General features: G+C 51.4%; 1 protein-coding gene across 1 annotated transcript; it reads left to right on the forward strand.

The window, feature by feature from the left end:
* The first annotated feature begins 464 nt into the window (after window positions 1–464).
* LOC131207867 (uncharacterized) lies at window positions 465–9,057 on the forward strand. Its single transcript, XM_058200499.1, has 7 exons — window positions 465–618; window positions 2,665–3,494; window positions 3,584–3,685; window positions 7,871–7,979; window positions 8,056–8,232; window positions 8,564–8,677; window positions 8,933–9,057. The coding sequence occupies exons 1-7, from the start codon at window positions 465–467 to the stop codon at window positions 9,055–9,057; spliced, it is 1,611 nt and encodes a 536-aa protein (XP_058056482.1).
* Window positions 9,058–12,784: the final 3,727 nt, after the last annotated feature.

Genomic DNA, 12,784 nt, shown 5'->3' on the forward strand with positions numbered 1-12,784 from the left:
GGATCCACCGAACAGGAGTATGACTCCAGTCAACACTCGACCACGGGTTTCGCCCGTCGTCCGTTGCTGCTGAATTCAGCCGGACGACCACCACAAGTTCACCGTTCGACGATTGGCACTCCATTCCGTCGGCAACCCCAAATCCCGCTGTGTCCTGTCTCATTTCCCGCGCTTCCGCTTCGACGCTGCTGTTCTGAATTTGTGTTGCTCGAAAAGGCTTTGGTCCACGAACCCACTCAAGACACGGGTTCGGTTCGGTAATTGCTCCAGCGAAGAACCGTTACCGACCATCGCGCAAGAAGTTCGCTCGAAGAGTGCCAAACGGAACGGCGCGCGAGGTGGGGGGTTTCGGGTCGGAAAAGGCATCGCGCCAAGGAGCGGGACTGATCGAACGGTGTAGGGTTCGGCCCAACTTTCCATCAGCACCTTCTCGCAGCGGTAGCCGTCAGGGCCACACAGGACCAATGGTTTGGAGCGCCAGAGCAAGCCACAGCCGAGGGAAAGCCGCCGCTGCCGCCGCCGCCACCACCGCCGTCATCGTGAACCGCCGAGGATTAGCGCAGCTGACAAAATGGTGCACACTTTTCATCATTTTGGACTCTACGAGCGTTGGAAGTGGTAAGTTGGGGTGCGCCACTCGGTTAGATTGATTAATTTCAGATCGTAACAAGGCCGGTTCGGCTGTCAATTATGCTGCCACCCCCCCGGGGGTCCCGGGATTCCCGGGCGAACAGACCCGCTGGGATCGCTTTAAAAGCAATCAAAGTGTCTAGCGGATTCTAGCGAACGGCCAACGCTCATCTGGCGACGATTTAATTCGAGCTACCCTTCGCGCTGTGCGGATGTGGGCGAGAAGCGTAATTCAATCGAAACAATCGTACGAATCGTACGACTCTGCTTACTGCTTTCTTAGAGGGGCTAAAAGAAATGCTACGATTCAGTTGCTTTTGTGTTGGGCCGAAGTGCCGAAACAATGGAGCTGTCATAAAGCTGAGTGGTGCAAAAATAACATCATTTCGGAAGGAACCCCCGTCGTGAGGGGCCCGGCCCAGCGTTAGCTGAGCAAATTCTTAAGCCTAAGCTAAGCTCCCTGTCACCAAGACGTCATTGTTCGTCTGCCTGTACCGCGTGGAAGGGATTTTCTGACACAGGAAAATGCACACCCCTAAAAGGAGCATCATCCAGTGCTTGGGAGGAGTAAGCCAAGGCGCCCAACGATCGTTTCCCGGAAGCGGACTGGCACCCCCGTTCGGATATTGGAAACATCGGCCGAGGGTGCACACAGCACACAGCTTTCGAGTGACTCCGATACCATTTCAACCGAAGGGACGTACAATTGTTTTACCTTTACTCGGTGGCTTAGTGCTGTCGCTGTGGAAAACACACCAACGGAACCAATACAGATGATTGGTAAAGACTACGTACGTTCGTTTTTGTGCTTTTTTGTGTTCGCCCTCTCGATTGCCAGCATTCGTAGCACATTTTGGACCAAAATAGAATTTCGTTGCCGTGGCTCAGGTTGCGTAGACAGAGATCGAAAATCGGTCAGTTGAAGAGTGATAATAATACTAAAAGCAACCGGATTGTGAAGACGAACAGATAAACGCTGGAAGTTCCTACTCCATCAAGGAGGGGGGCTCAAGTCCCAGGGCCAATTGATAGAACCACTTTCCCCTCACGGACCGGCGTCGAAAGGCAGGCGCCAAGATGCATCAAAGAAAACGGTGCTAGAAGTTGCCCGAGACCGCACCCTGGCGTCCAACGGGCGGGTGCTGCTTTTTTATTCGGATCGATTTCGTTTAAATTGAATTTTCCAATTCATCGATTATCCCGAGTGCTGCGGATAAGCGAAGCCGTGGGCGCGTCAGATGGCGTCAGCAGAAGAGAGTTTCGATTAAATTACGTCATTTCGGGTTTCCGTAAGTGCAAACTCTTTCCGGACAAGTGGAACTCTTGAAACGCACTGGCTGGTTGGTCAGCGGCACCCCTTTAGGTAGTTTGGACAAGAGTGACAATCTTTCAAGCATGAATATTGTTGGTACAAACTCAAATCTTCATCATATTTGAGCGGATTGTGCAGCTTGAAACAATGAAATTCTTAAAGCACGTTACAAGTTTTAATTATCTTCTTCCGAGCTACGGAGCCGGGAACTACGTCACTAATGACACCGTGAAGGGACCGACGCTGCTTGGAAAATTGTTTTCCCTCTCCAACGAAGGGCGATAATGAGCACGAGTCTAACTTCCTCCTGTCGACCCGTTCTGGACAGGTTTCTCCGCCACTGACTGGCGTTCACAAGGACGAGTTGGTGAAAATTACTCGGCTAATTGAAAAATGTGCCAAAGCACGGATGGGTAGAATAACTATTTAACCGAATTATGTGCACCGGACCGTTGTTGAGGCAGCGCCAGATAGAAGCACCCAGGTGATGGACATCGTTGAGTTCTTCAACTCTTGAGCCACAACTTACCGACCGTTTCCGATGCTACACAAAGCCGAAACGTTCACAGGTTCATAATTTCTACGCTAAAGGGCTTTGCGGGATAAATCGTCCTAACACGCCTTGCCTTAATCTGTTGCCTGCAAATTTTAAACATATCTCTCTGCGATTAAATAATACATTTTATTAAGACATCCAGACGATTGCTTAATCCCCATTGCAGGGCTGATCACCTCCAGCACCGTTGGTGCATGGCTGGAAAGCGAACTTCCTAGTAGTCCATCCACAGTGGCTAGTCATCTAGCGACCGTAACCACAGTTCCTTCCGAGCAGCCCGAGGCACCAAGGTTCGAAGCGCTGGTCCAGGACAGCCCGTTCAGTGCGACCGGCTCGAGGGGCAAAACGCTTCCTTTGCTGGGCTCCGGGGCACTCAAAGAAACGGCTGCTCCTGCCGTCGGCCAGGATGGACCGATGGGTAACGCCCTGGCGCGGATAGGAACCAGCAGCAACAACACGAGCGGTGCAATTAAAAGCGCCAGCTTGAACGGTAGCAGTAGCAGACGTAGCAGTAATAGGATAAGTAATGATACTAGCATAAGCACCGGTGCCGGTGACAGGCTCGCGCTACTGAGGAAGCTCCCGGAGCTCAACGAGACCACCAGCACCATCAAACCGACGGCCAGCGTCAATCCCGGCATCGATGAGACATCCCACTCGTCGGAGAGCAATCGGTACAGCAAGCTGAGAAGCGAAAATCTGATCGGTCTGGTGCTGCCCAAAACCGGGCTCAGTAACAGGCAGCAGCCATTGCCGTCCCCGGGAAGCGGTGGTGGCAATGGCACGCTGAAGCCCACCACCGCCCGTGCTGCGACCTTCGTGGACCAGGATCCGAGCAGTCACGTCAACCGGCTGGGCGAGGACGACAACGGACTCCTGACCGAGGGCAACTTCAGCAAGATGTACTTCGTAACCAACAACCACACCGTTATCGCGTCACAGGTTGGATCGATAGCGGTGCTGCCCTGCGGGGTACGCAACATTGGCGAGGGGGTCGTAAGTATTCGGGGAACGGCGACAGTGCTGGGCTCTTGTCGATAAGCGACTCACGGTCACTTGTGTTCGCTTCACTGTTCACGTTGCAGGTGTCATGGATACGGCGGAAGGACTACCACCTACTGACGATCGGTGTTACCACCTACAGCAGCGATGAGCGATTCAATATTATACACTCGGAGGACACGGAGGTACGGAGCTGCTGAAACCCTCATTTTCCCGAACGTCACGCCACGCGCCACCAGGCGTCTCCATCGGACGCTGAAACGTACCAGGCGCCTCCATTGGACGGGCGGCGAAAACATAATCCTTCCCATTCGCAGCCCAGATTGCGATGTGGATGGATTGTTATTTTGCCCCAGAAATGCAGCTTCTCTGTTTGTACTTTCCACCATTGCACCGAACCGTAACCTGCGGATTAACTTGCGGCGCCACGATCTGCCGTTGGATTCAGTGCCTTTCCTTTGATCACTCCCGGCCCGGCCCGGATTCATGCTGATCCGACGATTCCATTTGAAAATGAAAAAGGCATGAAAACGGGCGCCGCGTTGCAACCCGGACTCTCTGGTGGAATGTGTCACCGACCAAGCCCGGCTGCAATGTACATGTGGGCTCAGACTTCACTTTTTGCATGTGCTAAGGCGGTGGATCCGTTTTTTTTTTCAACGGACCCGACCAGTGCGCCCGGATTCCTTTAAGCTCGTAAATCTGTTTCCATGAAAACCTGCCGATGGGAGTTTAAGAGCACTCGAGTGCCGGCCATCAAGCGCGCCCAGGATGCCGAGAAGGACGCCAAGTATGATTGTGCAATGTTGATGTTACGCCCGCGGCCAAGCCACTGCCTTGGTGGCCACTCTGTTTTGGGGTCGTGCACCGGCGAAGGTTCGAGCAGGCACCAAACGACTGCCCCAGAGAGAGGGCACAGAAAAAAATCAGGCGCAACGGAAAGGAGCAACTTGAAGCACAAATAAGCACGAGCTGGCCCGAGCGATGCTGTGCTTCTCTCACCTTGCCACTGGGCTCGGCCGTTTTTGCAGACTCATCTCGCCAGGCTCGGACGTGCTTCCAGGTGCGAGCGGTGGGCTGCAATCGAAACCGACCGTTGCTGGTGTCGCTGAGAAGTGCACGATGGCGATGAAGTACCGTCGTCACCGGGGAGTGGCCTGAAAGTGGCTTAGACTGCTGCTGCTGCTGCCACCGTTGCTTATCCGTTCTATTTGACCGCCAGGACTGTCTTGGTTGGCATTCCGAAGAAGAGGGATTCAAAAACGAAACTGCAGTTCTTGGTGCTGTGTTGATTTTCCGGTGAACGAGATCGTTTGGCCAGCTCATGGTCAGAAAGAAAACCAATTATTACGCACGGTTACGGTGCTCGAGCAACTCGAAAGAGCCACTCATTCTTTCCTCACGGCTAACGACCACACGTCTAAAAACGTTTGAATGATTAACGATGCCGAATGGAACATCGTACATTTAGTTGAAGTAAAAGGCATGGCATAGTGTTCCATCCGTGTACGACCACGAGGTGCTTTTCCACTTTTTAACAAAAGATTCCGCGCTTCCTTTCGCCCATTTATGAGCTGAATCCCCAAAGCACCGCCCCAACTACACGAACCAGTATTAATCACGCATTCCTGTGTGAATATGTTTCCGGGCTTCGCGCAGTTTCAACTCGTCTCCCAAGCGGCCCACTTTCCCATCGGCTCAAGATTATGGAAATCAATTACGTGCACCTCCTGCAAGCGCACCTATTGAGGTTTCGCTCGGTATCTTGCCACTCGTCGGTTTCCGCATCGAGCACGAGCATCGGGTATTTGATGACGTGCAACCCGTGCCCATTGAAATTTACTGCCCACAACGACCCGCAGTATTCCACGCGCGGCTAACACATCTCGCACGAGCTTTGCATTTCGCGCGGTTGCCACGAGGATCATCGGGGCTGGCGGAAACGTGGCGCATGCAGTGCCATTGCCGACCGCAGGAAGCGAACTCTCATCATTCACCGTCAATTGGGCGCAGTGAATATGTAGCGCTCGTCCGTCCGCTCGTGGGTCCACTTCCGATCGAGCCGATCCAATTTGGACAGGCTCGTTAATTATGCTACCAATTTCCACTACTCCGTCCAGGACGGGACGAATCAATAGTGTGGCTGATCTGTCGGCAGCGAACCGTTCCGATACGAGTGCATGATCCATCACGGGCGCGACGGCAGCGAGCGAGAAAGGCTAATGATTTATCGAAATATGATGATTAAAGGGCATGTTATAGTATTCATAACCCGGGCTTAGCTATGCACACCGATTTGTTTTGGCATCAACCATTTCACAAATGATCAGATGAATATCTGTATATTTTCGGAATGGCCATTTTCGACACATTTCGTCGTTGATGCTAATGGGGAAAATGGAGAATAATCTACTTAGTTTACGCACGACAACTAAAGGCGTATTTAGAGCTCTGTAGAGTCAGTGAGCCAAACGTTTCGCATAAGAACCGCTCCGGCTGAGAAAAAGGGGACCAACTCGTACCGGAGTCTGAATGGGTCATTCAAGGAGCTTCTTGAAAACTTTTGCTTCACAGTAAATTAATTGCCGTCACCGATGATTTGCTTCAAGTGGCAGTGGAACGCAACTTTAAACTGTTTCCACTGCTCAACCGTCATCCAAATTAATTTCCGCCTTTGGATAGGTATGGAAATCACGAGCGACACAAGCCGTCGAACAAAGTGTGAAGCCTGTTGAAATCCTATGGCCCGAGGCAGCGGGGGGTTCCGCAGCGCCGGCTTGACCGGAATTAAATAAAAAAAAAAAAAAAAAAAAAGTGTGAAGCCTGTGTGAGGCTTCCAGAAACTCACCGAACAACTGTCAGCCGATCCTGGCCGGCGGTTTTTATCCGCTCAAACCCACTGAAGAGGCCGAAGCACATCTTTATTGGCCAACCGCGCCAAGCAATGTCTCGAGTGGCCCCCGGGCACGCCAGAGTGCGCCGGTGGCACGCAACAAGCACGTGGGTCTGGTGGCCGGGCGTGTCACAAATTCCGAGACGCCGTCTCGCTTGAAAGAGTTCTCTGAATCCCCAGTGCCCTTGCTTCCTTGGAGCTGTGACCTTCGACACCATCTCGGGCGCGTTTTTGGGGGGCCGCGCTTCGTAACTTTCTGGCTCCCGCTCGATGGCGCAGTAATTACTGGAATCCTTGAAAGTAGCAGTTTCGAAATAGCAAGAAAAAAAAACATTCTTCTTGGAAAAATCAAATCACGTCGCGGGCCCCGGTGAGAAACGTGTTCCATTTTAATCTACTGCTTTCGTCCGTTTCGGAGAAATTTTCACCGTCCTGCCGGAACGGAACCATCGGTCAAACATCACCGCGTTGACCGCTTTGGTGAGCCGAAATGGGGACCACAGAAGAAAAAAAAACGGTCGCTCGCTTCACACCGAAATACCGTGGGACCAATTTTGCAGCAGTCCAGCACCACATTAGCTCCGCTAAACGACTACGGGTTGGGCCGTATTATGTTACGATTGTACTAATTTTCCAAACCGCTCCCCCCAAATCGTTCTCGTTCTCGCACATAGAAAAACGGCGCATAAAAAGCCTTTCTTTCCCTCGCTGATTCGCTGGGCGAAAGCAACATTAAACGGCAGCCGGCGAACGAATTGCGTATTCAGGGTGGCGATTCCCGAGGGGTGACGCTGGCGCTGACCTCGCCCTCGGCTTGTGGTCATCTCGAATGGACCACCGGACCATTAAGCACGCACCGTGACCAGCATACCGTAGCCAGTGGTTGGTTTTGCATCGATCCCGGCCACAAACCTCTCGGGGCGACGGCCGATCCGTTCGGCTTAGGTTCGGTGTAGGTTGATGTGAAAGTAGCCTCCGGCTGGTCCGCTGGCTGGCTGAATGGCATCAATGATGGATGCTTACCACCGTACGTTTGTACGCTGGTCCCTGATGGCGGCAACTTGACTGCTTCTGTCGCTGCGTGTTAGCTTTATATTCATTGCCCGCACAGTGGTCCCGTGGGAGCAGTGCGAATTGCTAGTGCGACAAAAATCAATTACATAATTCGGCCATGTTTCTGCGGTAAGAAAGTCAACGCTTTCGGTATACGGCTTCGCTTACGAAGATTGTCGGCAACAAATTGGAATTTTTTTGCTGAACCACAAGCTGGAACGGTGGTCGTTGGAACTACCCAGCTCACCTACAGTCTTAACGCAGAACAATCGGCCGCCTCAGTCGCCCTTTGGTGGACGCAGCTCGCAGCACGAATAAATTTCATCGCATTGAAAGCCTTTTCACAACTCCCAAGACGGCGGTGGCGGAATCGCAAAGCGTCGAGCAATTTCGCTAAACTTGTTTCGTTCGTCCCTTCCGCTAGGAGTGGCCGCTCCAGATCAAGTACGTACAGCTGCGGGACGCCGGCCCGTACGAGTGTCAGGTTTCCACCCATCCACCGACGTCGATCTTCGTCCAGCTGGAAGTAGTCGGTAGGTAGCTCACCGGCCCCATCAGCGTCTGCTGTTTTTATTAAATTCCTCTCGTAATCCCGCGTCCCGCGTGCAGAGGCGAAAGCGGAAATTTCCGGACACTCGGAGAAGTATCTGAAGCCCGGATCGATGCTCCGGCTGACGTGCCGCATCCTGCAGAGCAACGAGCCGGCCCTCTACTTGTTCTGGTATCACAATAATCGCATGATCAACTACGACACCCATCGAGGCGTGAATGTGTCAACGGAGCCGGGTAAGTAGAGCACCGCGCACAGGACTCGCTTTCGGGGGCACAACAATGGCGCCGGATTTCTATCAGGTCCACGTCCCTTCCGGACCAAGCACACGCACACGACCACACAACACATTCGCATGCACTCGCTTTTAATTCCACGCTCAGAGTGCTGGAACGTCACCGGCGACGACGAGGACACAGATCGGAGAGCACGGATGGCATGAAAACTAACATTTGCATATTTATACCGCGCGAATCGGGCCATCGACGAGCAGTTTTCTCAATCCACCATCCTTCTCGTATCTCCCTTTTCGCTCTCACGCACCTCCCCTGAACCCGGCGTCCGCAGACAATCGCTACTCGGAACTGTTCATCGCGCACACCAACACACTGCACTCGGGAAATTATTCGTGTGTCTCGAACAACGCGGTCGCCGCCTCGACGCTGGTGCACATCCTGAACGGTAAGTGAACGGTGCAACGGTGGCCTCACCAACCAACACTGACTTTGTTTGACTATGTTTGAAGTTTCAATAAATTGTTGGCCACTGCATCGGTACGGTTCAGGGTTCAGTTTGATGATAATTTACCCTCGGATTTATCAATAGAGTGTGGTGGTTATTGAAATCAAACTAGGGTTTTCTTTTTCTGTGATATTTTTCATCCCATTTCCGGCCGGTGATCGATCGATTTTCCTTTTGTCGTCCCTTTCATCGCAGGTGAAAATCCGGCCGCGATGCAGCACAACGACCACGGAAACGCCGTGCTGGTGGTGTCCCACATTCATCTGCCGCTGACAATTGTAACATATCAGGCCATCAATTTTATCTTAAATATGCACTGAGCAGCGCAGCGCAGGACACCACAGAAACAGCATCACACCAACAAAATGGCTGCGGAATGTAAAAAACGGAACTAAAACGCAAGCGACAGCGTAGCGTTGTTTGACGGTAGCAGCCGTGTAGCAGGGTTGTCATTAATTCTCGATCGAAACAATAAATGAAGCGCAGCGAAGCGGGAACCACCAATCCGGAGTCCGGTTCGGGTCCGGTGCATGTGACACACCGGATGCATGCACAGTGGCACGGTGGCTCATTAAATTCTTCAAAACAGTTAAGGACGGCAAACGGGCAACAAAACTTGATGTACAGTGGAGACACTTGGCCGACCTTCGAAGGTGCTTCGAAGCAAAACCCAAATACGAAACGAGTGAAGACGTTCTGTAAATATAGGTAAACGAAATGACGTAAATCAAATTGAATGTAGCGTTTGATGTACTTTGTATGGTATTTATAACTGAAAAAGGACACGACGACGAAACGCGGTCGATCGATCGATCGCACGACGGTTACAGCGCATCTTGGATGTTTCAGCGTGTGAAGCTAGTTTGTGTCCCGAAGCCATAAGGCTCTTTTCGATTGGAGTTTTCCATACAAGTGTTGAGTGCGGCTGTGTTACGTTCAATGATTACGTTCGGGGAAGCCGGGCTTTCAGTATGCTTCACGGGGAGTGCAAAAAAGTTCCAACGATTATGTGTAGGAGAGAATACAGAAGGACATCGGATCGGGTAGCAAAAGAAATAGCTCGGAGCGAGTTTAATAAAAATGCAAATGAAGATGGAGTGCCGTAGAACAATTTCTTGTACAGATTTTTTTTTTCCCCGGAAGTGCCCATTGTTTCTAACTATTCTGCAAACCCAATTAATTACGTTCGGATGCGCTGCAAACTCAAAAACAGGAGTGCAAATGCAGGAGAAAAACAAGCGAAAACAGAAAATTAAATTCTTCATCGCGGTCGCCCACCATTTTGCGCGTCAGTGTTATTTGTGGAATATCGAAGGCTCGAACATAAACGCGATCAGGAAGCTCATTACCATGTTGGCCAGAAGTAGAACCGAATCGGCGTGCCAGAAAGCTCATCAATCCTGTAAATAGTGAGAGTTCGTTCGAAAAGGAACCCCCGTCTAGAGGAATCGATAAATGGAAGAATAAAATCAATAACTTTGCGACGGGGCGGCTGCATGGTGCGTCCGCGTGCCACTCGCATTAAAAAAAACTTCGAAAGAATTATACGAGTAAAACATGGCACATGGTGACCGGTGTGCGATCACCTACTCCACCTCCACTTCCGACAGCAAAATATAAAACCGAAAACCCAAAACAATGTAAAACAAAACCAATGTACGCCGGCGGCGGCAGTCGCAAACCGAACCGGCTATAGGAAAAACCTATTGCAAAACGCGTCGTGAAGCAAGTGGCAGAAAACAGAAAGCACCGCGAGGCACAAACGGTTGAATAAAGGTAAATATATTTGGATTATATTTGAGCGATGTCAGTGATTGTTTTCCTTCTTCCGGCGAAAGAATTACAATATTTCACCCGGCAAAGGGAAGCCAACACCGGGAGCCAGCTTCGGGCCAGCCCACATCGAACCTCGAACATCCGAACACGATGCCATCCGAAAAAAAGGGAAAACCCAAACAATGGAGCGATCTGTTGTGGGAAATGCTACCTGGGCTGGTTCGTTTCCGTGAACGAATAAGTTCGAATTCTTTACGCAAAACCCACCCACCCAGCTACCTTGCTCAATTTCACATCGTCGCGGGGCGCAAGGGGGCACCACCGTTGCCGGAACCGGAATCGCTTGCTCTAAACGGACACTAACACCGGCTTAGAACAAACAGGGCACGGTGGCTGGGTGCGTACGTACTGGAGTAAACAACCCACCGTTCCGGGTGGCTGCGAGTCCTTTCTGGTGGGGCACCAACTCGAGCGCCGGAACCGGTGTCCTGTGCACCGGTTCCCGACCCGACCTAAGCTATGGCGAAGCTTTAACGTTTGGTTTTTGTTGGCCTCCGGGCCTTGGGGTTCGGTTTGGTTGTACGACAGCACTCAGCTTTATTTCCTTGCACCGATCCGGGTGCTCCCCGGGTCGGTGCGGGTCGCCGTCGTCGTCGGTACAACTTTCGTACAACAATGTGATTTCACTTCCGTAAATGGAGTTTCATTTCCCTGGAGGTTCGCCGGCGCCCCGGCCCGGCGATAATCACGATACATTGAGGAAATTTCTCAAACACTGCCATTCGCACCTGGTGTCCTGGTGGGGCCACCCCCAAGTTTCCTACCCCCTCATCAATACACGATAATGGAGCGGCTTTCGATTCGCACGGATAATGTCATAATGCCGTAAATGGAATTACGGTGAATTTATCCATTTTAAGGTTTCGATGACGTAGTCACCGGGCGGATGGTTGGTTTAGGCTTTAAGGTTCCCAGGCAGGCAGGAAGGGGCAAGCGTTGGAGCTAGGCAGCTTAAGTAAATGGGAAACCATTATGCGGCCTCAAACGCTTGAAATCTTCGCCGTAAAAAGCGAAGCGTTAATCCAATTCTCGGCAGCTCGTCTGCAGAAATGTCTGTCTCTCGTGGGCTACAAACGCGAGGCGTGACAGCGACCAGAAACGAAATTCGAACAGGAACCTTCGGAATGATTCGGATCAGATCAGTGGTGGTCTAGGTTCAATCGGTGCTCGTTTGCCCAAAATAACCGGGATGACGTCTATCAGCTCATCTCCGTCAATAGACTCAATTCCGAAGTAGTGGATCAACGATTGCCAACTTGACATTAGATAATTATTTTTTATTTACGACATTTGAAGCATAGAAATGGCCATCGACGGTATGTAATGGTGTTCCCGCTGGTGCTGACTCGATGTGTTTTCTGTCTTTTAATTTTTTAATCTCTAGAACTGTTCCGTTTTAGTGATTGAACGTTGAGCTTAGTTCTCTGGCCAACCTAAAATGTCAATAAACAAGTAACGAATGTCGAATCAAATAGGAAAACTGCCTCTCCAATCTAAAACTAAACCATCCCAACGAACTACAGGTGGCGTCTTTGGTTACAAATCGATGTGAAGCGTCACTGTCGGAAATGTCCCGAAAATATGCTCCAAACATGATTGAGGCAGCAACTGAGGCGCCCCACTGTGAAGCCGTTTCAGCTTCACCGAATATGTGGTACTATTTTTGAACCTCCCCGTAAGGCCCCGTAACTGCGTTATCCTGGTTCGGGGAAAAATGCTTCCAAATATCACACACTAACAGCACTAACTCCCGGGGCTCGTGACGCAACAGCACTCGGCTCAGCCGAAGTACTAGGACAGCACAATGGAGTGAACGAGACAAAGAGGCCCATGATAAGGTCCATCGTCCATCGGCGCACCTGGGGAAGGTGGCTTAGGATTAGCATATAGATTCAAGTGTGCCAATCAAGTGTCAGAAAGAATGGTTGGGCCCGGGCCTTGGTTTTACATTTCGGTGAGCCGTGTACCGTGCCGGGTCCCGGGTACTGCCATTTTCTATTTGGCTACGCATAGGCTTTTTGACTGCCACCGGCATGGTTGGGCGCTGTCAGTTACTACGTCTGGTCCCGAGCAGCCCCCGGATATCATCAAGCCCCGACACATCCTTTGGGCCACCGGGCGCCAGTGCTTTAGTGTGCCACACGGCCGTAAGAAAATGGAGTGCCGAACGGTGCCCAATCTTTTTGTGTTATTATTTTCGGTTCTGTCAAA

The sequence above is a fragment of the Anopheles bellator genome, chromosome 2 (assembly GCF_943735745.2).
Source record: "Anopheles bellator chromosome 2, idAnoBellAS_SP24_06.2, whole genome shotgun sequence".
In the NCBI taxonomy this organism is placed as follows: Eukaryota; Metazoa; Arthropoda; class Insecta; order Diptera; family Culicidae; genus Anopheles; species Anopheles bellator.

Coding starts and splice junctions, on each gene's coding strand:
- LOC131207867 (XM_058200499.1), top strand. CDS start 465: ATGGTTTGGAGCGCCAGAGCAAGCCACAGCCGAGGGAAAGCCGCCGCT. Junction 619..2,664: donor CTCTACGAGCGTTGGAAGTG/GTAAGTTGGGGT, acceptor TCCCCATTGCAG/GGCTGATCACCTCCAGCACC. Junction 7,980..8,055: donor CGTCCAGCTGGAAGTAGTCG/GTAGGTAGCTCA, acceptor TCCCGCGTGCAG/AGGCGAAAGCGGAAATTTCC.